At 43.8% G+C, this 26,650-nt stretch overlaps 1 protein-coding gene across 3 annotated transcripts in view; it reads right to left on the bottom strand.

Moving 5' to 3' along the window:
* Nucleotides 1–7,458: 7,458 nt before the first annotated feature.
* LOC115198581 (trithorax group protein osa) overlaps nucleotides 7,459–26,650 on the bottom strand; it is a 95,648-nt gene continuing 76,456 nt past the window's right edge. For all 3 annotated transcript variants that reach the window (XM_029760628.1, XM_029760629.1, XM_029760625.1), the window contains 4 exons: nucleotides 12,248–12,364; nucleotides 11,626–11,698; nucleotides 10,845–11,077; nucleotides 7,459–10,718 (listed from right to left, as the gene is read on the bottom strand). In XM_029760628.1, the coding sequence (XP_029616488.1) occupies nucleotides 9,657–10,718; nucleotides 10,845–11,077; nucleotides 11,626–11,698; nucleotides 12,248–12,364 (1,485 nt within the window). In that variant the 3' untranslated portion in view covers nucleotides 7,459–9,656. The remainder of the gene's footprint in view (nucleotides 10,719–10,844; nucleotides 11,078–11,625; nucleotides 11,699–12,247; nucleotides 12,365–26,650) is intronic.

The raw sequence follows: 26,650 nt of genomic DNA on the forward strand, positions 1-26,650 counted from the left end.
CCACTATAATTGAGAATTTCAATAAGCTTTTTTCTACGGCTGGCCATGCTTTCCACCTAACTACCCCTACTGCATTCAACAGCACTGCACCCCCCACAGCTACTCGCCCAAGCCTCCCCCATTTCTCCTTCTCCCAAATCCATTCAGCTGATGTTCTGAAAGAGCTGCAAAATCTGGACCCCTACAAATCAGCTGGGCTTGACAATCTCGACCCTTTCTTTCTAAAATTATTTGCCGAAATTATTGCAACCCCTATTACTAGCCTGTTCAACCTCTCTTTCGTGTCGTCTGAGATTCCCATAGATTGGAAAGCAGCTGCTGTCATCCCCCTCTTCAAAGGAGGTGACACTCTTGACCCAAATTGCTACAGACCTATATCCATCCTACCCTGCCTTTCTAAGGTCTTCGAAAGCCAAGCCAACAAACAGATTACCGACCATCTCGAATCCCACCGCACCCTCTCCGCTATGCAGTCTGGTTTCAGAGCTGGTCATGGGTGCACCTCAGCCACGCTCAAGGTCCTAAACGACATCGTAACCGCCATCGATAAGAAACAATACTGTGCTGCCGTATTCATTGACCTGGCCAAAGCTTTTGACTCTGTTAATCACCACATCCTCATCGGCAAATTCAGTAGCCTTGGTTTCTCAAACGATTGCGTCGCCTGGTTCACCAACTACTTCTCTGACAGAGTTCAGTGTGTCAAATCGGAGGGCCTACTGTTCGAACCTCTGGCAGTCTCTGTGGGGGTACCACAGGGTTCAATTCTTGTGCCAACTCTTTTCTCTGTATACATCAATGATGTCACTCTTGCTGCTGGTGAATCTCTGATCCACCTCTACGCAGACGACACCATTCTGTATACTTCTGGCCCTTTTTTGGACACTGTGTTAACAACCCTCCAGACGAGCTTCAATGCCATTCAACTCTCCTTCCGTGGTCTCCAACTGCTCCTAAACACAAGTAAAACTAAATGCATGCTCTTCAACCGATCGCTGCCTGCACCTGCCCGCCTGTCCAGCATCACTTCTCTGGACGGTTCTAACTTAGAATTTGTGGACAACTACAAATACCTAGGTGTCTGGTTAGACTGTAAACTCTCCTTCCAGACTCACATCAATCATCTCCAATCCAAAGTTAAATCTAGAATTGGCTTCCTATTTCGCAACAAAGCATCCTTCACTCATGCTGCCAAACATACCCTCGTAAAACTGACCATCCTACCAATCCTCGACTTCGGCGATGTCATTTACAAAATAGCCTCCAATACCCTACTCAACAAGCTGGATGCAGTCTATCACAGTGCCATCCGTTTTGTCACCAAAGCCCCATATACTACCCACCACTGCGACCTGTACGCTCTCGTTGGCTGGCCTTCGCTTCATAATCGTCGCCAAACACATTGGCTCCAGGTCATCTACAAGACCCTGCTAGGTAAAGTCCCCCCTTATCTCCGCTCACTGGTCACCATAGCAGCACCCACCTGTAGCACGCGCTCCAGCAGGTATATCTCTCTGGTCACCCCTAAAGCCACTCCTCCTTTGGTCGTCTCTCCTTCCAGTTCTCTGCTGCCAATGACTGGAACGAACTACAAAAATCTCTGAAACTGGAAACACTTATCTCCCTCACTAGCTTTAAGCACCAGCTATCAGAGCAGCTCCCAGATCACTGCACCTGTACATAGCCCATCTATAATTTAGGCCAAACTACTACCTCTTCCCCTACTGTATTTATTTACTTTATTTATTTTGCTCCTTTGCACCATATTATTTATATTTTAACTTTGAACTTTCTTCAAACTACAAATCTACCATTCTAGTGTTTTACTTGCTATACTTTATTTACTCTGCCACCATGGCCTTTTTTTGCCTTTACCTCCCTTATCTCACATCATTTGCTCACATTTTATATAGTCTTATTTTTTTCTACTGCATCATTGATTGTATGTTGTTTTACTCCATGTGTAACTCTGTGTTTTTGTATGTTGTCGAACTGCTTTGCTTTATCTTGGCCAGGTCGCAATTGTAAATGAGAACTTGTTCTCAACTTGCCTACCTGGTTAAATAAAGGTGAAATAAATAAATAAATAAATGTGGTTGGGGTGGGCAGTGTCAGATCTGACGCACTGTTCCTCGGCACGGGGGCCCCCCGGGGGTGCGTGCTTGGTCCCCTCCTGTGCTCCCTGTTCACCTATGACTGCGGCCCATGTTGACTTCAATTCTTCCCACAGTTGTGTCAAGTTGGCTGAATGTCCTTTGGGTGGTGGACCATTCTTGATACGCATGACTCCAACACCATCGTTGGGTTTGCTGATGGCGCAACGTTGGTGGGCCTGATTGCTGACGGTGATTGGACAGCCTATGAGGAGGAGGTCGGAGACCTGGTAGTGTGTTGCCGGGACAACAACCTCTTCCTCAACATGAGCGGGATGGAGGAGCTGATCGTGGACTACGGGGGGGGAGAGCGAGTCCCCATTCACATCGGCGGGGCTGTTGTGGAGCGGGTGTCGACATCACTAACAAACTATCATGGTCAAAACAGTTTTGAAGAGGGCACAACAATGCCTATTCCCTCTCAGGAGACTTGGCTTGGGTCCTCAGATTCTCAAAACGTTCTACAGCTGCACCATTGAGAGCAACTGCTCGGCATCTGACTGCAAGGCGCTACAGAGGGTAGTGCGTACGACCCAGTACATCACTGATGCCAAGCTTCCTGCCATCCAGGACCTCTATACCAGGCGGTGTCAGGAAGGCCCTAAAAATTGTCCAAGACTCCAGCCATGCTAATCATAGACTGTTCTCACTGCTACCGCACAGCAAGCGGTACCGATGCGCCAAGTCTAGGTGCAAAGGGATCCTTAGCAGCTTCTATCCCCAAACAAAAATACAGTTAAACAGTTAATCAAATGGCTACCCTGACTATTTGCATAGAGACCCTTTTTTACGCTGCTGCTACTTGCTGTTTATTATCTATGCATAGTCACTTTATCACTTCACTTTGCTGTACAAATTACCTCGACTAACCTGTACCCCCGCACATTGACTTGGTACCAGAACCCCTGTATATAGCCTCGTTATTGTTATGTTATTGTGTTACTTTTTTTCTTACTTTAGTTTATTTTATATTTACATTTTTTTTTAAAGGTTAATATTTTCTTACTAACTTCTATTTTTTTCGTTGCATTGTTGGTTAAGGGCTTGTAAGTAAGCATTTCACGGTAAGGTCTCTACACCTGTTGTATTCGGCGCATTTGACAAATACAATTTGGTTTGATTTGAGTAGCCTATATAGAGACATCAGGTGCTGGGAGAGATGCATAGCCTACTGTACAGAGATACATGAGAGGTCATGTGTTCCCTGCAGCTAAATGCATGGTAATTCATTGACGCACACAATCGGCCACAAACATGCGCGCATGAGCACGCAGTCGTTCGGCAGGGTTTTTCCCCATTTCCCTATTGTTCCATAGTGTGATGTTGTCGTGAACCAGGTTAACGGCAGCATCGACGGAAAATCTATAGAATAACGTACAGTGACAGCAGACAGTATTCACACCACGTGACTTTTTCCACATTTTGTTGTTTTACAAAGTGGGATTAAAATGGATATAATTGTAAAAATAAAAAATAGATATTAAGGAAAATAAAACGCTAATATATCTTGATTAGATAAGTATTCAACCCCCTAAGTCAATACATGTTAGAATCACCTTTGGCAGTGACTACAGATGTTAAGTCTTTCTGGGTAAGCTTTGCAAACCTGGATTCTACAATATTGATCGACAGCCATTTTCAAGTCTTGCCATAGATTTTCAAGCTGATTTACATAGAATGTACAAAACATTAGGAACCTAATATTGAGTTGCACCCCCTTTTACCCTCAGAACAGCCTCAATTCGTTGATGGACTCTACAAGGTGTCAAAAGCGTTCCACAGGGATGTTGACCCATGTTGACTCCAATGCTTCCCACAGTTGTGTCAAGTTGGCTGAATGTCCTTTGGGTGGTGGACCATTCTTGATACACACATGAAACTGTTTAGCGTGATAAACCCAGCAGCGTTGCAGTTCTTGACACACTAAAACCGGTGGTCCTGGCACTTACTACCATACCCCGTTCAAAGGATACTTAAATATTTTGTCTTGCCCATGCACTCTCTGAATGGCACATATACACAATCCGTGTCTCAATTTCCTCAAGGCTTAAAAATCCTTCTTTAACCTGTTTCCTCCCTTTCATCTACACTTATTGAAGTGGATTGAACAGCTGACATCAATAAGGGGTCATAGCTTTCACCTGAAAAGAGCAGGCGAGCCTAATGTTTTGTACACCCAGTGTAAGTCAAAACTGTAACTAGGCCACTTAGGAACATTCAATGTCATCTTGGTAAGCAACTCCAGGTTATACTTGGCCTTGTATTTTAGGTAATTGTCCTGCTGAAAGGTGAATTTGTCTCAGTGTCTGTTGGAAAGCAGAGTGATCCAAGTTCATCTGTAGGATGTTGTCTGTGATTAGCTCTATTTAGTTTATTTTAATTGAAAAAAAAACTCCCTAGTCCTTGTCGATGACACGATGACAAGCATACACATAACATGATGCAGCCACCACCATGTTTGAAAATATGAAGAGTGGTACTCAGTGATGTGTTGTGTTGGATTTGCATTCTTTTTCTATTTAGGATAAAAACATTTTTGCAGTATTACTTTAGTGCCTTATTGCAAACAGGTTGCATGTTTTGGAATACTTTTTATTCTGTACAAGCTTCCTTCTTTTCACTCTGTCATTTATGTTAGTATTGTGGAGTTTTATTTTTTATTTTATTTTTTTATTTTACCAGGTAAGTTGACTGAGAACACATTCTCATTTACAGCAACGACCTGGGGAATGAATGAGCCAATTGTAAGCTGGGGATGATTAGACAGCCGTGATGGTATGAGGGCCAGATTGGGAATTTAGCCAGGACACCAGGGTTAAACACCCCTACTCTTACGATAAGTGCAATGGGATCTTTAATGACCTCAGAGAGTCAGGACACCCATTTAACGTCCCATCCGAAAGACGGCACCCTACACAGGGCAGTGTCCCCAATCACTGCCCTGGGGCATTGGGATATTTTTTAGACCAGAGGAAAGAGTGCCTCCTACTGGCCCTCCAATACCACTTCCAGCAGCATCTGGTCCCCCATCCAGGGACTGACCAGGTCCAACCCTGCTTAGCATCCGAAGCAAGCCAGCAGTTGGATGCAGGGTGGTATGCTGCTGGCATTAACTACAATGTTGTTGAGCCATCCTCAGTTATCTCCTATCACAGCCATTAAACTGTGTAACTGTTATAAAATAACTATTGGCCTCAGGTTGAATTCTCTGAGTGGTTTCCTTCATATCCGGCGACTGCCTTCGGAAGGACACCTATTTCTTTGTAGTGACTGGGTGTATTGATACACCATCCAAAGTGTAATTAATAACTGCACAATGCTCAAAGGCACACTACCATTAAAACGTTTTGGGTCACTTCGAAATGTCCTTGTTTTTGAAAGAAAGCTAAACATTTTGTCCATTAAAATAACATCAAATTGATCAGAAATACACTGTAGACATTGTTAATGTTGTAAATGACTAGTGTAGCTGGAAACGGCTGATTTGTTAATGGAATATCTACATAGGCGTACAGAGGCCCATTATCAGCAACCATCACTCCTGTGTTCCAATGGCACGTTGTGTTAGCTAATCCAAGTTTATCATTTTAAAAGGCTAATTGATCATTAGAAAACCCTTTTGCAATTATGTTAGCACAGCTGAAAACTGTTGTCCTGATTAAAGAAGCAATAAAACTGGCCTTCTTTAGACTAGTTGAGTATCTGGAGCATCAGCATTTGTGGGTTCAATTACAGGCTCAAATTGTCCAGAAACCAAGAACTTTCTTCTGAAACTCGTCAGTCTATTCCTGTTCTGAGAAATGAAGGCTATTCCATGCGAGAAATTGCCAAGAAACTGAAGATCTCGTACAACGCTGTGTCCCTTGACAGGACAGCGCAAACTGGCTCTAACCAGAATAGAAAGAGGAGTGGGAGGCCCCGATGCACAACTGAGCAAGAGGACAAGTACATTAGAGTGTCTAGTTTGAGAAACAGACGCCTCACAAGTCCTCAACTGGCAGCTTCATTAAATAGTACCCGCAAAACACCAGTCTCAACATCAACAGTGAGGAGGCGACTCCAGAATGCTGGCCTTCTAGGCAGAGTTCCTCTGTCCAGTGTCTGTGTTCTTTTGCCCATCTTAATCTTTTCTTTTTATTGGCCAGTCTGAGATATGGCTTTTTCTTTGCAACTCTGCCTTATTGCTTCTTTAATCAGAACAACAGTTTTCAGCTGTGCTAACATAATTGCAAAAGGGTTTTCTAATGATCAATTACCCTTTTAAAATGATAAACTTGGATTAGCTAACACAACGTGCCATTGGAACACAGGAGTGATGGTTGCTGATAATGGGCCTCTGTACGCCAATGTAGATATTCCATTAAAAATCTGCCGTTTCCAGCTACACTAGTCATTTACCACATTAACAATGTCTACACTGTATTTCTGATCAATTTGATGTTATTTTAATGGACAAAAAATGTTATTTTCTTTCAAAAACAAGGACATTTCTAAGTGACCCCAAACTTTTGAACGGTAGTGTATATTCAACATCTGCTTTTTTAAAAACGTATCTACCAATAGGTGCCCTTCTATACGAACCATTGGAAAACCTCCCTGATCTTTATGGTTGAATCTGTGCTTGAAATTCACTGCTCGACTGAGGGACCTTCCAGGTAATTGTATGTGTGGGGTACAAAGATGGGTAGTATTTTAAAAATCATGTTAAACACTATTACTGGTCCATGCAACTTATTGTGTGATTTGTTAAGCACATTTTTACTCCTGAACTTATTTTGACTTGCCATAACAAAAGGTTTAAATACTTATTGACTTAAGACATTTCAGCTTTTCATTTTTAATACATTTGTAAACTCCTCAAAAAAACATAATTCCACTTTGACATTATGGGGTATAGTATGTAGATCAGCGACACAAAATCTAAATTGAATCCATTTTAAATTCAGGTTGTAACACAATTTTTTGGTGGGGGAAAAAGTCAAGGAGTGTGAATACTTTCTGAAGGGACTGTATGTGTTCTGTGTGGAATCCAGAACGTCCTGCAGGTTCTTTGTGTAGTTCTTATTAGAATGACCCGTTGAGGCGGCTACTCACTAACATCACGGAATGTGGAATGGGGGTCAATGTGATGCCTGTTAGACAAAGGGAGAAGGAGAGGGAGTGGAAGGCTATTGTTTAGGCATGGTAATTAAACTAGGCAATAACTTTGGGCAGGAAAAAGAAGGGAAGTACAAAAAAAACAAGAGGAAAAACAGAACAAGAGACTGGGCAAGACCCATGTGGAATAAAAACATCAGACAACATATTTTTTCTCTCCCATTTATACAGTTTATTATTTTAAATCAAAAAAATATCAAGACAAAAAAAACAAAAAATAAAATCACAGATAGTCGATTAACCTCTTTTCATGGCTTTTAAGTCATTGTCCACCAGCCTGTGTGGTCCAAAGGTAGGGGAAACTGTAATGAGGGTGCATCCTAATAATCTACAGAAGCGTCCTTTCCTAGTCTCCCCTTTATCAGCACTAATCTGAAAGGATAGATATCGGATATGTGAAAGCAGTATGGCGGAAGCCTATTTGCCACCTGTCCGTTTCTTTCAAATCTGTGTGAATGAAGGAAAGGAGACAAGGAGACAAGGCGACTCTAGACTATAGACTAATGCATCTTCATAGCGTGTGGTGATTCTATGATAGTGGCTTCCACTTTAAGTTAGGCTGTGTTCTTTACCTTGTGATATGGTAATACAGATCAAACAGGTTATATTGTTGTTTTGGATTATGTAATGTTGACAATGTCTAAGTCTATGGATATATAGCCTGTGAACAAAGACATTACAGTACAGTAGATGGACCAAGATGATGAACTTTGACCTCACAGGTATGGGTACTGCCAGAGTGAGAGAGGGTGTGTGTGTGTGTGTGTGTGTGTGTGTGTGTGTGTGTGTGTGGGTATGTGTGTGGAACAGTATCTTGCAATGGTGTGTGTATTGTGTATGTTCAAAATCCACTTTCAAAAGAAGCCTTGGCCATTGGGGTACCAGGACTCGAGTTATGTCAAAAACATAACAAATATGTAATAACATTGTAATACACAGTATTACTGGAAAAAACTACACTAATTGTATTGTCTTGCATATTTCAAACAAATTACAATAAGGTTATTCTAGTGTAAAACAGATTTTATTTTGTGAGCTATAATTTCAATGTTTTTTGCAGCATTTATGTGTGTTTGTTTATAATTTTTTGATAATTTATGTACAAAGGGAATCTGTAGACTTAAGCTGCAGAAAAGAAGTATAAATATGTGTACTTCTCTTTTGTGTATGATACAGTTTACCAAAAACATATTTTACAAAATAGTTTACTATGTACAAGCCCCCACACTCCTGTTCACGATCAAAATAGTGATGACAATTTACCATGGAAACAATGGCAGACCATCTCTGTAGTTCCTTTGGCCAATCAGTGATAGATATTACCCCAAACTGATCAGGGATTGGCTGTTTTTCCCTGTATATTCATATTTTATTGGCTCAAAGACATTATGTGAGAGCAGGAGCTAATTGGATTGGTTAAAATCTGGAATCTTTATTTTTCACTGTGCTTCCAAATCACACCAAAATACTTTGAAACAAAATTCAATTTAGTACAGACCACAACATTGCACTGAAAAACATTGGACCAATTGCATGCTGGAGGACATTGATTTCATCCAATCACAGTGTGTTTTATACACCTATCCCTTTGTTAGGAGAAATCCCTACAGGGGAGAGGATTTCAAATAACTTCATTAGTCCACTGCCCTAGCAACAGACACAGAAACAGCCAATGAAAATGTTTGGACTCCACTACTCTGCCACCCTCAGCGGACCGACTAAAACCAGATAAATACGCCTGTGACGCGGCTTCCGCTTTAGGACGTTAACAAGGCTACACTCCATCTTAACTCCTCCTCCACATGTACTGGATAGGTCGAACAGCAGAAGATAAAATGTACTGTCGGGGGAGTTTTTCTTGTCAGGACCAGAATGTGGAACATGTCGCTCTTTTACCCCTGCTATGCTAGGTTACTACTCTGCTGCTAGCTCTTTGGAGTTAAGCTTCAGCTTCTGTTTCCCAGCATTATGAGGTTCCATATATTCCCTGTGCTCCGTTTGGGCCATTCCCTCTTTCCAAAATGGCAACCGATGATATCGGACAGCGGACTTGTGGGGAGTGGAACCATTTTGGGTATAGTGGGAGTTCGAAGTTTGGGTTGGACGGTCGAGAATTCGGTTGGCTTTGTAGTGCATCACTCCGACACAACCAATCACATTCATTCAAAAACGTCCACTCAGGTAGAAGTTTTCTAGAAAGGTACACACACCTTGTTATAAACCTTCATAAGCCTGTAATAACCCCTTTCCCTGTCACACCCCAGAACCACGTCACTTCTATACAGCTGAGGTCAACAAACTGACCCCTAACCCCTGAACTATAATCTCTAACCTTTGACCCCCCTCCTATGAGTTCTGCTCCAGGTACTCGTCTATCATAGTCAGGTTGTTCAGCCAGTCTTCATTGGACCCCACCAGAGTGTCAATAAAGTCTACCTCCCCTCCTCCTCCACCTCCTCCCGGCCTACCCCCCATCCCCCCATTGCTCTGGCCCTGCTGACTGTATTCATATGGGGGTAGCTTGTGTCCGGGGTTCCCCTGTCCTGGTCCATATCCAGGCCCATGGGGGTGTTGATGTTGGTGTGGATGAGAATGGGGGTGTTTTGCGATGGCGGCCCCAGAGGCAGGGTAGCTTGGTGGGGCCATGCCGTGGCCTGGGTGGATCATACCAGGAGGACCGGGCTTCATCCCGGCCAGGGCAGAGAGGGGTCCCCTGGGTCGCATACCGGCCTGGAGCCCCTGGTGGACCATGGAGGGTAGGGGCTGCCCTGCCACGGAGACACCCAGCTTCTGCATCAGTCTGCTAGGTAAGGAAGGCACCCCGACCCCCTGGTTGGAGGGTAACGACGGAGGTCCTTGGTGGGGGGCGAAATTGTTCCCACCGCCCCCGGGCATCCCCGACCGCAATGCCTGCTGGGTAAACTGGGCGTTAGGGTTCTGACCACAACTTCCGTTTGAAGCCCCGCCCACTCCTGGAAAAACATGCCCACGCGGCTGCTGGTGATTGGCCGACTGGTCCATGTGGGAGTCACCGCAAGGCATGCACTGCTGCATGGCGTTTACTATCCCCCCCTGTTGCTGCGGAGGCCACATTGCAGTCTGTTGTTGTTGTTGTTGTTGTTGTTGATGAGCTTGCTGGGCGGTGAACATCATTCGTGGGAGTGGCGCCCCTCCACCACCATGATGCAGAGCCTGGCGTAGATGCTGTGGGTGCTGGGGGTGACCAGGTGGTAACCCTGATCCAGGTCCCGACCCGGGCACCGAACCCCCTATTGTCATCCCTGTCCTGGACACCTGCTGCTGCATCCCTGGCCTTGGAGGACCAGCCAGACCGCCCATTACCATCATGCCGTGCGGTAACTGTGGTTGTCTCATTGGCATACCACCGGCACCAACAAACTCGCCCACCTGCAGACAACAGCAAGGAAAGTCAGGAGAGTGCAAGGGAAACACACAAAAAACACAACAATTACTGGCTTGTTTGAGATAGACAAGTTTCCGCTATGCAGTGCCAATGGGCAATGTCTATCTTACCTGTGGAGGGTGGTAGAGGGACTGCTTGGAACCTGGAGGCCCACCCATGAAGCCTCCTATTGGGCGGCCCACTTGGGTGAGAGATCCTGGGGGTCCGGGGTGGCCTGGATGGCCAGGGGGAAGGGAGAGGCGGCCGGGCCCAGAAGGGAGGGGACCTCCGTGGGATAGCTGGGGACCGCCCATGGGGTAGCCTCCGCCACCACCACAATCTGGGGGGAGAGGCCGGCCACCACCTAGAGAGGGGAGACAGGGAAGGAGAAGAGAGTAAGGCTGAGAACATCCATACTTCTGATTTCATGTCATGTTGAGTTGGAACGCTGCCTGTTTTCTGGTGGTATTGAAAGCCAAGATTGTTACTGGAATCCATACATTTTCCCTGACACCTAAAAATACTGTCCTGAATGCTTAGCAGGACAGGAAAATGATCCAATTCACACACTTATCAATAGACATCCCTGGTCATCCCTACTGCCTCTGATCTGGTGGACTCACTAAACACACAAGCTTAGTTTGGAGAAGATAGCCCCTGGTGCCGTCTGGTTTGCTTAATATAAGGAATTTGAAATGATTTATACTTTTATTTTTGATACATAGGTAGTATATTTTAGCAATTACATTTACTTATGATACTTAAGCATATTTAAAAACTAATACGTTTTGACTTTACTCAAGTAGTATTTTACTGGGTGACTTTCATTTTTACTTGAGTCATTTTCTATTCAGGTATCTTTACTTTTACTCAATGACAACAGTACTTTTTTTCACCACGGTCTGACTGTACCTGTAAACGGTGCCCCCTGCTGACACTCAGCCATCTGTGGTCCGTTCATCTGTTCCATCTGCCTCTTCTGCTCCTGGAGAACACAACGTCAGTCTGTGGCTTACGTAGACTACTTACACACAGACCTACGTAGGCTACTTACACAAAGACCTACGTAGGCTACTTACACAAAGACCTACGTAGGCTACTTACACAAAGACCTACGTAGGCTACTTACACAAAGACCTACGTAGGCTACTTACACAAAGACCTACGTAGGCTACTTACACAAAGACCTACATAGGCTACTTACACAAAGACCTACGTAGGCTACTTACACACAGACCTACCTTAGGCTACTTACACAAAGACCTACGTAGGCTACTTACACAAAGACCTACGTAGGCTACTTACACACACAGACCTACGTAGGCAACTTACACAAAAACCTACGTAGGCTACTTACACACAGACCTACGTAGGCTACTTACACACAGACCTACGTAGGCTACTTACAAAAAGACCCTGGCCACAACTTTCAATGGATCACTGCGAAAGTGAACATTCTTCAAAAACCCAATCTCTCTCTCTCTCTTTCTGTTTGTCTCTGTCTCTCTCCACTCATCCCTCCTTCTGCCACTACCTGTTGGAGGTGCTTCCTCATGAGCTGGCTCTTCAGCATCAGGTTGTAGTTGGTGGTCTGGGCTGGACGGGGGACTGACGGGTCCTGGAGACGAGAGACCATGCCTGGGGTCTGCTCCTGGTTAGAGAGAGAGAGAGAGAGAGAGAGAGGGAAGGAGGGAAAATGGTCAGATTTTTTTTTTCCGTCATCGATCTGCAAGACCATCAGGATAGAAACGCACACAAGATTTGATTCTGGGTTCTGAGATAAATGTCACAGCCAAACTAGTCGTTTCCCTGCCAAAGCTATTTGTTTGTGTTGGCCATTTATACAGTCCCCAATCAGTCGTTCCCCCGTCCCCTCCCTCCATCCCTCCTTCTCTCACTCCCTCCAACCCCCCCATCCCTTTCTCCTCCGGTTATCACAAAGCCAGCACATTCCAAAGATGCATAGCCTTTCCCTGCCGCCACCACGCGCTCGCGCACACACACGCACACGCACGCACACGCACGCATACACACACACGCACGCACACACACACACACACACACACACACACACACACACACACACACACACACACACACACACACAACCCCTAAGCTCTTCCCGTCACCATGCATCTCACTTGGGGTTGATAGACGGCTTAAATGGAAAAGGAGAGAAGGACACACACTTCTCCTTTCCTCCACTCCTCTCCTCACTGAAACACCGTCGAGCCATCACGCTCTCTCGCTCCTTTCGCTTTCCCTACGGCTCCGTCTCTTTCCTCCTCTTTCTGTGTATTCTCAGCTTTTCTCGGGCTCCTCATCTATGTAAAGCATATATATTATTTACAGCTTTTACCTCAAGCGATAAAGGCTAACGCCAGGCTGTAGCCGACAGAGCTGCCGGGCCCATCTTATAATAGCTTTGGCCATGGACATTGAAGACATTGATTGTGTTGGTAGGCAGGTCAGGTGTGTGTGTGTGTGTGTGTGTGTGTGTGTGTGTGTGTGTGTGTATGTGTGTGTGTGTGTGTGTAGCTAGAAGGTGTTAAAGGCCATGTCAGACCTACACGTCTGTTTTATTGTCTCCTCCTCGCCCTAACAGACAGTCAATAAATGGCTATCACTGCAGATTCACCTCCTCACTAACATGGAAATCCGCTCCAAAACAGCATGCGCAATGAATACATAGAAACCATACACGCATACACCGAGAGCTGTGTGTGTGTGTGTGTGTGTGTGTGTGTGTCTGAAACTACAGAGATGCGAGACATGCTGCTTTTACAACAGTGATTACACATGCAGCTGGAAGCATTTGCATATAGAATTTATCTCTTTGTGTGAGTGTGTGTGTGTGTGTATGCGAGTACACGTGTGTACTTATGTATCATGTGTATCAGCAGTAGTCCAATCTAAAATGGTGTGATGTGTGTGTGCACGCCCATGTGTGTGTGTGTGTGTGTAAAATTAACCAGCAGTAATCCTGTTTACCATGGTGTAGTGTGTGTGTGTGTGCGTATCCGTGTGTGTGTGTGTGTGTAAAATGAACCAGCAGTAATCCTGTCTACCATGGTGTAGTGTGTGTGTGTGTGTGTGTGTAAAATTAACCAGCAGTAATCCTGTCTACCATGGTGTAGTGTGTGTGTGTGTGTGTCTACACCTAGAGGGAGTATCAGGCCTCTCTTGCAGTGGAAATGAATGACATGTCAGCAGCAGTGCTGGTAATAGCTATTGATCCAACCTACACAACCTCTCAGAGAGAGAGAGAGAGAGAGAGAGAGAGAGAGAGAGAGAGAGAGAGAGAGAGAGGGCTAGATAGAGAGGGAGAGAGAGAGAGCTAGATAGAGAGAGAGGGCTAGATAGAGAGGGAGAGCGAGAGAGAGCGAGAGAGAGAGAGAGAGGGCTAGATAGAGAGAAGAGAGAGAGGGCTAGATAGAGAGAGGGGGTATTGAAGGGGAGCGAGAAAGAGAAAGCAGGTAGAGAGCGAATAGGGGCATAGAGAGCTGGAGACAGAGAGAGGGGAGAATAAGAGAAAGATGGACGCAGGGAAGGGGTAGAGAGAGAGAGAGAGAGAGAGAGAGAGAGAGAGAGAGAGAGAGAGAGAGAGAGAGAGAGAGAGAGAGAGGATATCTGCTTGTAATAATGAAATACTGTAATGTCACTTGGGGTAATATACCCTGATTTGTGAACATACCGAAGCAGGCCACTGCTGGAAAGAAATCAATCAATCATGTTTAGTTCAATATCACCCTAAAACTAGCCAGCCAGTTGAACCTCTATGGAAGACTCATACACTTCCAACAACAACCAGTAGATGGCAGAGCAGCACTCTCGCTCCTCATCAGCTAGTAACCCTCTGATCCATCCAGGAGTGGAATGCAATGCACCATGGGTCGCCGGCGGCAACAGAATCTGTTATCTGGGGTAGCTAGGCTGCTGCTGGTTCAAATGAGAGAATTTCAATGTTGCTTTTAGTCTCTCTCTCTCTGTCTGTCCTTTTCTTCTCTCTATCACACACCCTCTCTCTCTCTCACTCTCTCTCTCTCTCTCTCTCTCTCACTCTCTCTCTCTCTCTCTCTCTCACTCTCACTCTCACTCCAGGCCAGTGTTGTCACCTTCCCTCCCTTTCCGCAGACATTTGGCCAACCCAAACAAAGCTTCACCCTCTCCCTATTCAAACTCATTGTGTGTGTGTGTTTGTGTGTGCGCGTACGTGCGACACTTTCTCTAAAGGCGGTACACAAGGGACAACAGAACCGTGGACGGTCACGCCCAAGCATTTGACAGAAGCCTATCTTGCTTGTGTTCAACACCGATAGGCATAGAGGCTATTGTAATATTATCATTACAGCGTATCACAACGCCCTGGGCCTAATTTCAACAGTGTCATAGAATTCTTCTGTTTACTTCTGGTTGGATACAAATGATTAAAAAAAAAAATGGTGCACGTCATATAGTCAAATACCGTATGGAAAACCCTATTGTTGTCTTCAGCACTTCAAAAAGAACAGTTTTGAAATGTGTATATTGTATTTTTTGTTATTGGATTACATGGTCTATCAATATCTGATGTATTGGTGACTAAACAAAATGTTCTCATGGTATTCCACGGAAAATGTGTCAAACCCCAATGAATCAAAGGTTCGGATGTCACGTCCTGACCAGTAAAGGGGTCATTGGTCATGGTAGTATGGTCAGGGTGTGGCAGTGGGTGTTGTTTCTGTGTGTTTTGGGGTTGGTTTATTTAGAGGGGATTTGTTCTAGTTTTCATTTTCTATGTTCGTTTTCTACGTGTGGCCGAGTATGGTTTCCAATCAGAGGCAGGTGTCTTTCGTTGTTTCTGATTGGAAGCCATACTTAGGCAGCCCTTTTTTCCTTTGGGTTTGTGGGTGGTTGTTTTCTGTATAGCCTGTGTGCCTTACGGAACTGTTTTGTCGTTTGTTTATTTTGTTTGAGTGTTCTCTCTCTAAAAGAAGGAAGATGAGCACTATACCCGCTGTGCCATGACATCGGAACATAAGATAGGGAGAACTACAACTGTTATCGGTTTAGAGTTGTGTACATAGAGTTTTGAAAATATACCACTTACATCAGAAAAATGTTCCAAAGTGATTAGATTTTTTTTTTACTGGGCTACTGTACTGTAGCCTCCTAGTATTGCAGTGTGTTGTGTGTGTGTGTGTGTGTGTGTGTGTGTGTTGAGTGACATTGAGCCAATATAAACTATTTTTCTTTCTATCTGTATCTCTCTCTCTGTCTCCCTCTTTTAACAGACAACGCACGCTATGCCTTGCTACCTTCTCACGACAGGCAAGAGAAACACTGGGAAGCTCCCTCCTTCTCAAATAACCCACACACACACCTTTCTCTCTCTCTCCCCCTTCTCTCTCTCACTGTCTGCAAGGGAATGTGTGTGTGTGTGTGTGTGTGTGACGAGCGTCTAGCTCTATACCGTGACAAGCAGTGTTTTAATCCACTTGGCATTCAAATGTGTGTTGAACAGATTAGGATTACATGTACTGTATCATTACAGTGTGGGGCATATCACACACACACACACACACATGCACACACACACACATGTTGTGAGTCTGGATATAGATGCTGCTGTGTGTGTGTGTATGAGCATGGTGTGTGTGGGCTCTAAACAGGAGCAAACAGAGAGATTCTGTTGAAAATGTATGTTCTTAATATATGTTCTTATTGTTGCTTATACTGCCTGTCTCCACTACTCATGTCGTTTTTCACCACAGTACAGAACTCTATAATTGAAACAACAAGTATTTCTGCGCGTTTTCCCCTTTCTCATTCCGATGTCTCTAATTTTAAAATCAAAGTACAGTAGGCCTAGTCTCTGTATGGAACAGGCATGTATACACACCAACGCAGCCCCAACTGAGGCAGAGGCTAGAAGAGGACGAGACGTGTGTGTGTGTGTGTAGCTGAGTGTATGTGTGTTCATGAGAAGCGTTTGACATCTGAATCTATTGTGTATGGGATCTGTGTAATGTTTTTTTGGTTTGTTACAGTCTTGTCCCATTGCTGCAACTCCCGTACAGACCAGAGCGAGGCGAAGATCGAGAGCCGATCGCTCTCTGGATTTTTACATTTATTTTAACCTTTATTTTTTAAACGAGGCAAACACGACCCCTTCTTGACACAATGCCCGTTTAACCCGGAAGCCAGCCGCACCGACACACACACACACACACACACACACACACACACACACACACACACACACACACACACACACACACACACACACACACACACACACCTGTGGAGTTATCATTTTAGATAAAACGATACTAAATATATTCACGTCACCAAATACCTGATTAAAACACTGTTTTGCGATGGTCTACAGTAGTCTGAACAGCACCCTCTAGGCTAGCACCATGGTGTAGCAGGAGGACAGCTATTTTCCGCCCTCATCCGGCTACATTGACTTCAGTACAAAACCTAGGAGGCTCGTGCTCCTCACCCATTCCATAGACCCATGGTAATTATGACAACTTCCCGAAGGTCGTCCTCCAACCAATCAAAGCTTTTGAGGTATGAACTGACATGTTGTCCATCCAATCAAAGGCTCAGAGAATGAACCTAGTACTACAATGTGTGATTTAGAAGCTTGGTGAGTTTGGTGACATATTTGGATAGATTGAGATTGAAATAGTGAATAGTGATAGTTGAGCATTTTTAGGATATTATTCCATTCAAATTAGTTTCTTTAAACTACAGTAGATATTGTTTTCTTGGTTTTAGAACTTCATTTTTGTGTCAAGTTAGTGCCAATTACTTCAATTTTCCCTGCTAACGTCAGTAGCAGGTAGCTACTTGCTAGCTAGCCAGCTACCAGAGAGCAGTTTTCTCCACCACGATGGCTAGCTAACGCTAACGACTATGTAGTTTGTTTGTTGACTAACCCCTTTTATTGCCCACATCAGATGTAATGGATGAAGGTCTGCCTTTTTCAAACTGTGCAACACAACGAGAAGGTAAGAAGAAACAGGGATACTGCAATTTGACCATGTAAGAGTTGGCTTTTAGGGGGCACATTGCTTCATCCCGCAATGAGTCATTGTCAATGTCCTTGTTGCTGCACTCCTAGGAGCTTGCAGAAGTAATTGCATGTTACGGTGCTTTACTGTCTGAGCAAATGGACGTTTCTACTGTCTTTTCTGGGATGTCAAAACATTTTTTCAGAATGATTTGATAGCTTCCAACGCATGATCCATTAAAAGAGAGGTTGACGCAGCGCATTTTTTTGCATGGCAAATGGAAGAAACCATTAGTTGTCACTCGCGGGTGGTAGTTATCGTTAGGTATGTGGACGATCAGGGCTTTATTCAGGAATGTTTCTTGGGCTACTTTGATGTGTCAAGTGGGCAAGACGAATTCTGAGATGTCTGAGTTTAACTTCATGGAGAAACTTCTTGCCCAGACCTATGATAGCCTTCCTGTAATGGAATGATCCCTGATTAAAACATCTTAAAACTTCTTAGGGCTAGGCCCCTTTTTTCTCTCCACTTCCTGCGTGAATGACGTGCCCAAAGTAAACTGCCTGTAGCTCAGGCCCTGAAGGCCAGGATATGCATATAATTGGTACCATTGGAAAGAAAACACTTTGGAGTTTGTAGAAATATTAAAATAATGTAGGAGAATACAACACAATAGATATGGTAGGAGAAAATCCAAAGAAAAACCAACCTGAATTCTTTTTAAATAGAAATTCAAGAGAAAGGTCATATTGAAAATTAGCTCCCTGGATGCAATTCCTATGGTTTCCACAGGGTGTCATCAGTCTATGTTCAATGTTTCAGGCTTGTAACTTCAAAAACGAATAAGAAATAACAGTTTTAGTAGAGGGACACAGACTTGTAAATTCGTGTTTGCACGCGCCATGAAGACATTACGCACCTGCTAAAATCCTATTGAACATACTTCTTTCGAAAATAAATATTATAGTTTGATTACATTTTAGGGTATCTGAGGAGTAAATAGAAACGCATTTTGACTTGTTGAAACAAAGTTTAGGGGTAGATTTTCGGATTCCTTTCCCTGCAAGTTGAACTAGTGGATTACTCCAAATCGATTACTTTTTGGGATATAAAGAAGGATTTTATCTAACAAAATGACACTACATGTTATAGCTGGGACCCTTTGGATGACAAATCAGAGGAAGATTTTCAAAAGCAAGTGAATATTTTATTGTCATATGTGAATGTATGAAACCTGTGCCGGTGGAAAAATAGTTTGATGTGGGGCGCCGTCCTCAAACAATCGCATGGCATGTTTTCGCTGTAACAGCTACTGTAAATCGGACAGTGCAGTTAGATTAACAAGAATTTAAGCTTTCAGTCGATATAAGACACTAATAATAGTAGCTATTACTGCGAACAAATGCCATGCTATTGTTTGAGGTGAGCTCCTAACAACAAAACACTTTTTTCACCGCGATAGGTTTGATAAATTTACCTCTGAAGGTGAAATGTGTACTTACATTCTGAAATCTTGCTCTGATTTATCATCCAAAGGGTCCCAGCTATAACATGTAGTGTCGTTTTGTTAGATAAAATCCTTTTTCATATCCTAAAAAGGTCCATATAGCATGCACGATCGATTCTGTATTTCCACTCGTTCAATTTGCAAACAAAGGAATCGGTGAAAATCACACCCTAAACGTTGTTTGAACGAGTCAAATCACGTTTGTATCTATTCCTCAGAGATCCTAGAAGGTAACAATACTTCACTATTTCATTAGGGGTGTAGTATATCCTATAGGACACCATATTTGGTCAGAGAGTGACGCCTTCATGGCACGCCGATGACGCGGGCGGCCATCTCTTGAACGAGTGTATCTTTGTCAAATAAGCACCAATCGGGGTCAAACAAAGCTAGCTAGATAGCCAATGAGCTGGGCTTTACCGGAGTATCCAGAAACCACATATATGTCCTAAAATGTAGCTTCTAACCTTGTACGACAGCATGTCTTTTCATTTTAGACAAAAATTATAAGGATATTCAGAGTTATGAAGTTATGAAAACTGGTTGTTTTGCAAATGTTGAACTTATAATATGGCTACTAATACTTGGAAAGCTAAATCAAAGTCCAAGTATACAGATTTGACTTTGCACATACACTGATGCCATCGGTCATCACCAGAGTTATGGTTACAACTATAACCTTTCTCTTGCATTTCAAAGATGGTGGTAGAAAAACACCGGTTGGTATTGTCTTTATATTTTCTTCTACCAGATCTATTGTGTTATATTCTCCTACATTCAATTCACATTTCCACAAACTTCAAAGTGTTTCCTTTCAAATGGTACCAAGAATATGCATATCCTTGCTTCGGGGCCTGAGCTACAGGCAGTTAGATTTGGGTATGTCATTTAGGCGAAAATTGAAAAAAAAGGGGACTATCCCTAAGAATTAAGAGAGGATGACCGCTCCACTCCACTACCATTGTCAACTCTCTCCTGATATGAACTGAAACCATGTCTCATGTGCCCTCTCATCCACTGGCGCGTTGAATGATTCCTCTCTAAGCACTGTGGGTAGCCCTGTCAATTTTCTCTCATTACTGTATGTAGAGGCAATCTCATACACACACACACACACACACACAATGACATTATTACACATGAATGTGATTTTAATCCTTGCTTGGACTAAATCATTCTTAGCTCTTTTGTCTAACTGTGTTGTGTTATTGTTTTTCGTCTTCCCAGTTAAATCCTGTCCTGCCCTCAGTGGAACAGTTAAGCTCTTCTCCAACACCATCCATCCATGATGAGCCTGTCCTGCACTGAAGCCTCTGAACACCTCAACCCCTGTCCTGCACTGAAGCCTCTGAACACCCCAACCCCTGTCCTGCACTGAAGTCAAGCCTCTGAACACCTCAACCCCTGTCCTGCACTGAAGTCAAGCCTCTGAACACCTCAACCCCTGTCCTGCACTGAAGTCAAGCCTCTGAACACCTCAACCCCTGTCCTGCACTGAAGTCAAGCCTCTGAACACCTCAACCCCTGTCCTGCACTGAAGTCAATCCTCTGAACACCTCAACTCATGCCTCATACCCTCGTTCAATCATTGCTGTGATCCCTCACCAGCACTGTGTAAGTAGCCCTCTCGTTCCCATTCACCATATTATTTTATTATAAGTGTCTTTATGAAATGTTTTAGGTTAAAATCACTTTTCTTTGACGATTTCTGAAACACGCTTTGTCGTCTCCGTGCGGTCCGCGCCTATACCTCGGGTCTCCAATCCTCCTCGGTTTTTCAAGTCACCAGCCTTCTCTGACACACACACACACACACACACACACACACACACACACACACACACACACACACACACACACACACACACACACACACACACACACACACACACGTGTCTAGCCTTGGAAGGAAGACAGGAAGGTCTTCTATAGTAAACCAGTCAGGAAGTGAAATTACCATGGGAAAAATACAACTAGTGATGAGAGGGAGTGTGTGTGTGTGTATGTGTGTGTGTGGGGGTTAGACAGAGAGAGTGTGTGTCTCAAATGGCACATTCGGGCCCTGACCAAAGTAGTGCACTAACTCAGGCATAGGGTGCCATTCGGGAGGCGACCAGACAGTGAATCAGGGAACTAGCTTTGTCATGCAACTCTGTCTGACCTTGCTAGGAGCACATAACAACTAGATCTGGGGCACAGAAGGCACACACACACACACACACACACACACACACACACACACAGGGGTAGACTGCTAATGCTCAACGTGCTATACACACACACCCTGGGTAGAGACACTGACACACACATACGTACACGGCATGTTGTTTTAGGGAGCTGAAATCGACCCAGCTGTCAGAAGGGAACTGCAGCAGACAGAAAGAGTTTGATGGCTGCTAACGCTGTTAAGACTTTTATCTCCACAGTGACACTCTACAGTCTACACTACTGCACTTTAGTTAAGTCTACACTACACTACTGCACTTTAGTTAAGTCTACACTACACTACTGCACTTTAGCTAAGTCTACACTACACTACTGCACTTTAGTTAAGTCTACACTACACTACTGCACTTTAGTTAAGTCTACACTACACTACTGCACTTTAGTTAAGTCTACACTACACTACTGCACTTTAGTTAAGTCTACACTACACTACTGCACTTTAGTTAAGTATACACTACACTACTGCACTTTAGTTAAGTATACACTACACTACTGCACTTTAGTTAAGTATACACTACACTACTGCACTTTAGTTAGGTCTACACTACGCTACTGCACTTTAGTTAAGTCTACACTACACTACTGCACTTTAGTTAAGTCTACACTACTGCACTTTAGTTAAGTCTACACTACACTACTGCACTTTAGTTAGGTCTACACTACGCTACTGCACTTTAGTTAAGTCTACACTACACTACTGCACTTTAGCTAAGTCTACACTACACTACTGCACTTTAGTTAAGTATACACTACACTACTGCACTTTAGTTAAGTATACACTACACTACTGCACTTTAGTTAAGTCTACACTACACTACTGCACTTTAGTTAAGTATACACTACACTACTGCACTTTAGTTAAGTCTACACTACACTACTGCACTTTAGTTAAGTCTACACTACACTACTGCACTTTAGTTAAGTATACACTACACTACTGCACTTTAGCTAAGTCTACACTACACTACTGCACTTTAGTTAAGTATACACTACACTACTGCACTTTAGCTAAGTCTACACTACACTATTGCACTTTAGTTAAGTCTACACTACACTACTGCACTTTAGTTAAGTCTACACTACACTACTGCACTTTAGTTAAGTCTACACTACACTACTGCACTTTAGTTAAGTATACACTACACTACTGCACTTTAGCTAAGTCTACACTACACTATTGCACTTTAGCTAAGTCTACACTACACTACTGCACTTTAGTTAAGTCTACACTACTGCACTTTAGTTAAGTCTACACTACACTACTGCACTTTAGTTAAGTCTACACTACACTACTGCACTTGGAAATAATTTGATTTTAGGGGCTCGTTTCCAGGACACAGGTTAAGACTAGTCCTGTATGAAAAAGTATGCAAGTACACAATAATAATGCAAGTACACAATACATACCACTACACTAGAAAGTACACACTATGACACTAGGAACAACCCAGGGAGAGTTTAAGTGTTTTTTATTTGTTTATTTGAATCCCCATTAGCTTTTGAAGAGGCAGCAGCTATTCTTCTTGAGGTCCACAAAAAACACAAAACATGACAAGTAACAAAACACTGACACACTGATAGACAAGGACAGTCACTCAAATTTAAAATAGAACGATATACAGTACCAGTCAAACGTTTGGACACACCTACTCATTCAAGGGTTTCTACATGAATAATAGTGAAGACAACAAAACGATGAAATAACACATATGGAATCATGTAGTAACCAGAAAACTGTTAAACAAATCAAAATATATTTCAGATTCTTCAAAGTAGCCACCCTTTGCCTTGATGACAGCTTTGCACACTTTTGACATTCTCTCAACCAGCTTCACCTGGAATGCTTTCCCAACAGGCTTGAAGGAGTTCTTACATATGCTAAACACTTGTTGGCTGCTTTTCCTTCACTCTGCGGTCCAACACATCCCAAACCATCTCAATTGGGTTGAGATTGGATGATTGTGGAGGCCAGGTCATCTGACGCAGCACTCCATCACTCTCTTCTTGGTCAAATAGCCCTTACACAGCCTGGAGGTGTGTTGGATCATTGTCCTGTTGAAAAACAAATGATAGTCCTAGTAAGCTCAAACCAGATGGTATGGCGTATCGCTGCAGAATGCTGTGGTAGCCATGCTGGTTAAGTGTGCCTAAAATTCTAAATAAATCACATATAGTGTCACCAGCAAAGCACCATCACACCTCCTCCTCCATGCTTCACGGTGAGAAGCACACAATGTGGAGATCATACGTTCAACTACTCTGCGTCTCACAAAGACACGGCGGTTGGAACCAAAAATCTCAAATTTAGACTCATCAGACCAAAGGACAGATTTCCACCGGTCTAATGTCCATTGCTCATGTTTCTTGGCCCAAGCAAGTCTCTTCTTATTATTGGTGTCCTTTAGTAGGGGTTTCTTTGCAGCAATTCGGCCATGGTCTAATTCACACAGTCTCCTCTGAACAGTTAATGTTGAGATGTGTCTGTTCCTTGAACTCTGTGAAGCATTTATTTGGCCTGCAATTTCTGAGGCTGGTAACTCTAATGAACTTATCCTCTGCAGCAGAGGTAACTCTGGGTCTTCCATTCCTGTGGCGGTCCTCATGAGAGCCAGTTTCATCATAGTGCTTGATGGTTTTTGTGACTGCACTTGAAGAAACTTTCAAAGTTCTTGAAATTTTCCGGATTTACTGACCTTCATGTCTTAAAGTAATGGTGGACTGTCGTTTGTCTTTGCTTATTTCATTCAAAGACTCAGTCATGGACACTCTTACTGACAGTTGTGGCTGCTTTGCGTGATGTATTGTTGACTCTACCTTCTTGCCCTTTGTGCAGTTGTCTGTACCCAATAATGTTTGTACAATGTTTTGTGCTGCTACCATGTTGTTGTCAAGTTGTGTTGCTACCATGCTGTGTTGTCATGTGTTGCTGCCGTGCTATGTTGTTGTCTTAGGTCTCTCTTTACATGTTTTAAAAGAAATAACAGACACACCCCTCCACATTTGTCAATATGACTTACCCATGATAATTGACCATCCAATGTTATACTGTATATTAATATGAGCTATTCTTAGCACTTTCCTTGGTAGTTTATCGGAGACAAAACAAATGTGTGTGTCTGATGTGGGCCTGAAGCTACTGGCCCTGAGGCTTGGCTCTCTCATTCCTCCCAGGCTTTTGGGAGAGAGGGTGTACAGTGAGCCTGTAGTGGTGAATGTAAGCAATGTTCCCACGCTCTCTGGCAGCTTTCATAGCGGGGATACGTTCTTTCCGCCTTGGGCGCACAGCTTCAGAGAAGTCCTCGCTGAGGAAAATGTTGGTTCCTCTCAAGTTCTTGGCTCTCTCCGGAACAGCCGTCTTGTCCTTAAACCTCAGGAGCTTGACCACTATCGGCCTGGGTTGTCACAAAGTCTGGTTACATGTTTTCCAAACCTGTGGGTAGGCGCCACCTCAATCGTCGTATGATACAGCTGCAGCTTTTCAGTGGTAATTGTTCTTACTTTCTCGCCCCCAGTTGTCATGTTATTCCTCCTGGATTACTCCTCTAGATAGTCTGTTTTCCCAGTTCTGTTGTCATCTTGAGCGGACTTACAGTTTCTCGTCATCTTGAGTGGACTTACAGTTTCTCGTCATCTTGAGTGGACTTACAGTTCCTCGTCATCTTGAGTGGACTTACAGTTTCTCGTCATCTGGAGTGGACTTACAGTTTCTCGTCATCTTGAGTGGACTTACAGTTTCTCGTCATCTTGAGTGGACTTACAGTTCCTCGTCATCTTGCTGCAAGTCTCTTTCAGGACATCCACCTCTCCCTGGGAAATCTGCAAACCGTTCTTAAGGTCTTGGACCTCTCTGGTCAGATCGTCAAATATTTTGTTAGCTGAGTCCATCAGTATTTGGACAAAGCTCTTGAAGCTATTTTTCTGTTGTTGTAGCAACTGCTTGTCGAACCTTTTTTGTTTGTTTAAAAGATCCTTCACCTGTGAAAGAGAAACATTGTTCTCATCATGACTCCCACCTTTGGCTTTACTGTAGATGCCATGGTAGCAACGTAGGCTAACGCTGGTACTCCACGCAGTTCCTGACAGGGCAGGTCGCATGGTAGATTGAAACAACAACACACAGCTGGGATTTAGACAGCCAAGAGTCCGGGACAATCCGCGGTCCCAGCCACAAGGGCTAACCACGTCGCGGGCTGTGTTCAAGCTGTCCTGGAAACCTTGCTAGCTTGATAGCTAGTTAGCATCTAGGCTAGCTGCTATGCCAAGCAGCTTTGCAAACTTTTGGTTGGCAGGATCCCTGGACAGATGTAGCGGTCCCAGCAACTGAGGCTATCCGCATAGCCGGGATACAAATTCAAAAGGTAGCTCGTAACCTTTTTCAATTGAACACTTTTTCAGAGATTTTCAAAACAACAAACCAAGCTCTCCTTTGTTTCCGCATTCAACACGTGACGTAGCGGATGTCAACACCTACCGGATGTTCAAGTGTACAGTAGTGTGCACAATACAGGTATATGGAATATAGTATCTTCATCTTGTGTTGGAGGCTAAGGAAGTGTATACTTTGCAATTTAGTAGTAGAGGCACATGTAACATGGCTGTAAATGTGTGTATCCTTAAATCAGATAATGAAATTACAGTGAATCAATCAATGGTTCCTCGTAGCTAATGCTAACGGTAGCTCCAGCGCTACAGGGAGCTGCCTGCCTGATGTTTGCCCAGCAAAGGGGCTTGATGTGGAGCAGGGGGTTTGTAACATGGTATGGTGTGTGTGTGTCTTTGTGTGTGTGAGACACGCAGGACTGGGGAATATAGTGTGTGCCGCGCGCGTGTGGTGTTATGCATTAGCAGTCTGCCCCAGAGTTTGTGTGTATGTGAGCGGAGTGTGTGTGTCTGTGTGTACTTGTATGCTGTGTGTGCATGGTTGTGCGCGTGTCTGATCGGAGCATGTGTGTGTGAGGGGGATGTTAATGAATCTGACGCCTGACCTACTTCCACACAGCAGACATGACAGGAACTACCACCTCCCGATCTCTCTCTCTCTCTCTCTCTCTCTCTCTCTCTCTCTCTCTCTCTCTCGCTCTACGCTCCTCGCTCTCTAGTCTCTCTTCCTCTCTCTCCGCTCTCTACTCTCTCGTCTCTCCTCTCTCTCCTCTCTCTCATCTCATTCGTCTCTCCGTCTCTCTCATCTCCTACTCCCTCT

Source organism: Salmo trutta, chromosome 8 (assembly GCF_901001165.1).
Source record: "Salmo trutta chromosome 8, fSalTru1.1, whole genome shotgun sequence".
Classification (NCBI taxonomy): Eukaryota; Metazoa; Chordata; class Actinopteri; order Salmoniformes; family Salmonidae; genus Salmo; species Salmo trutta.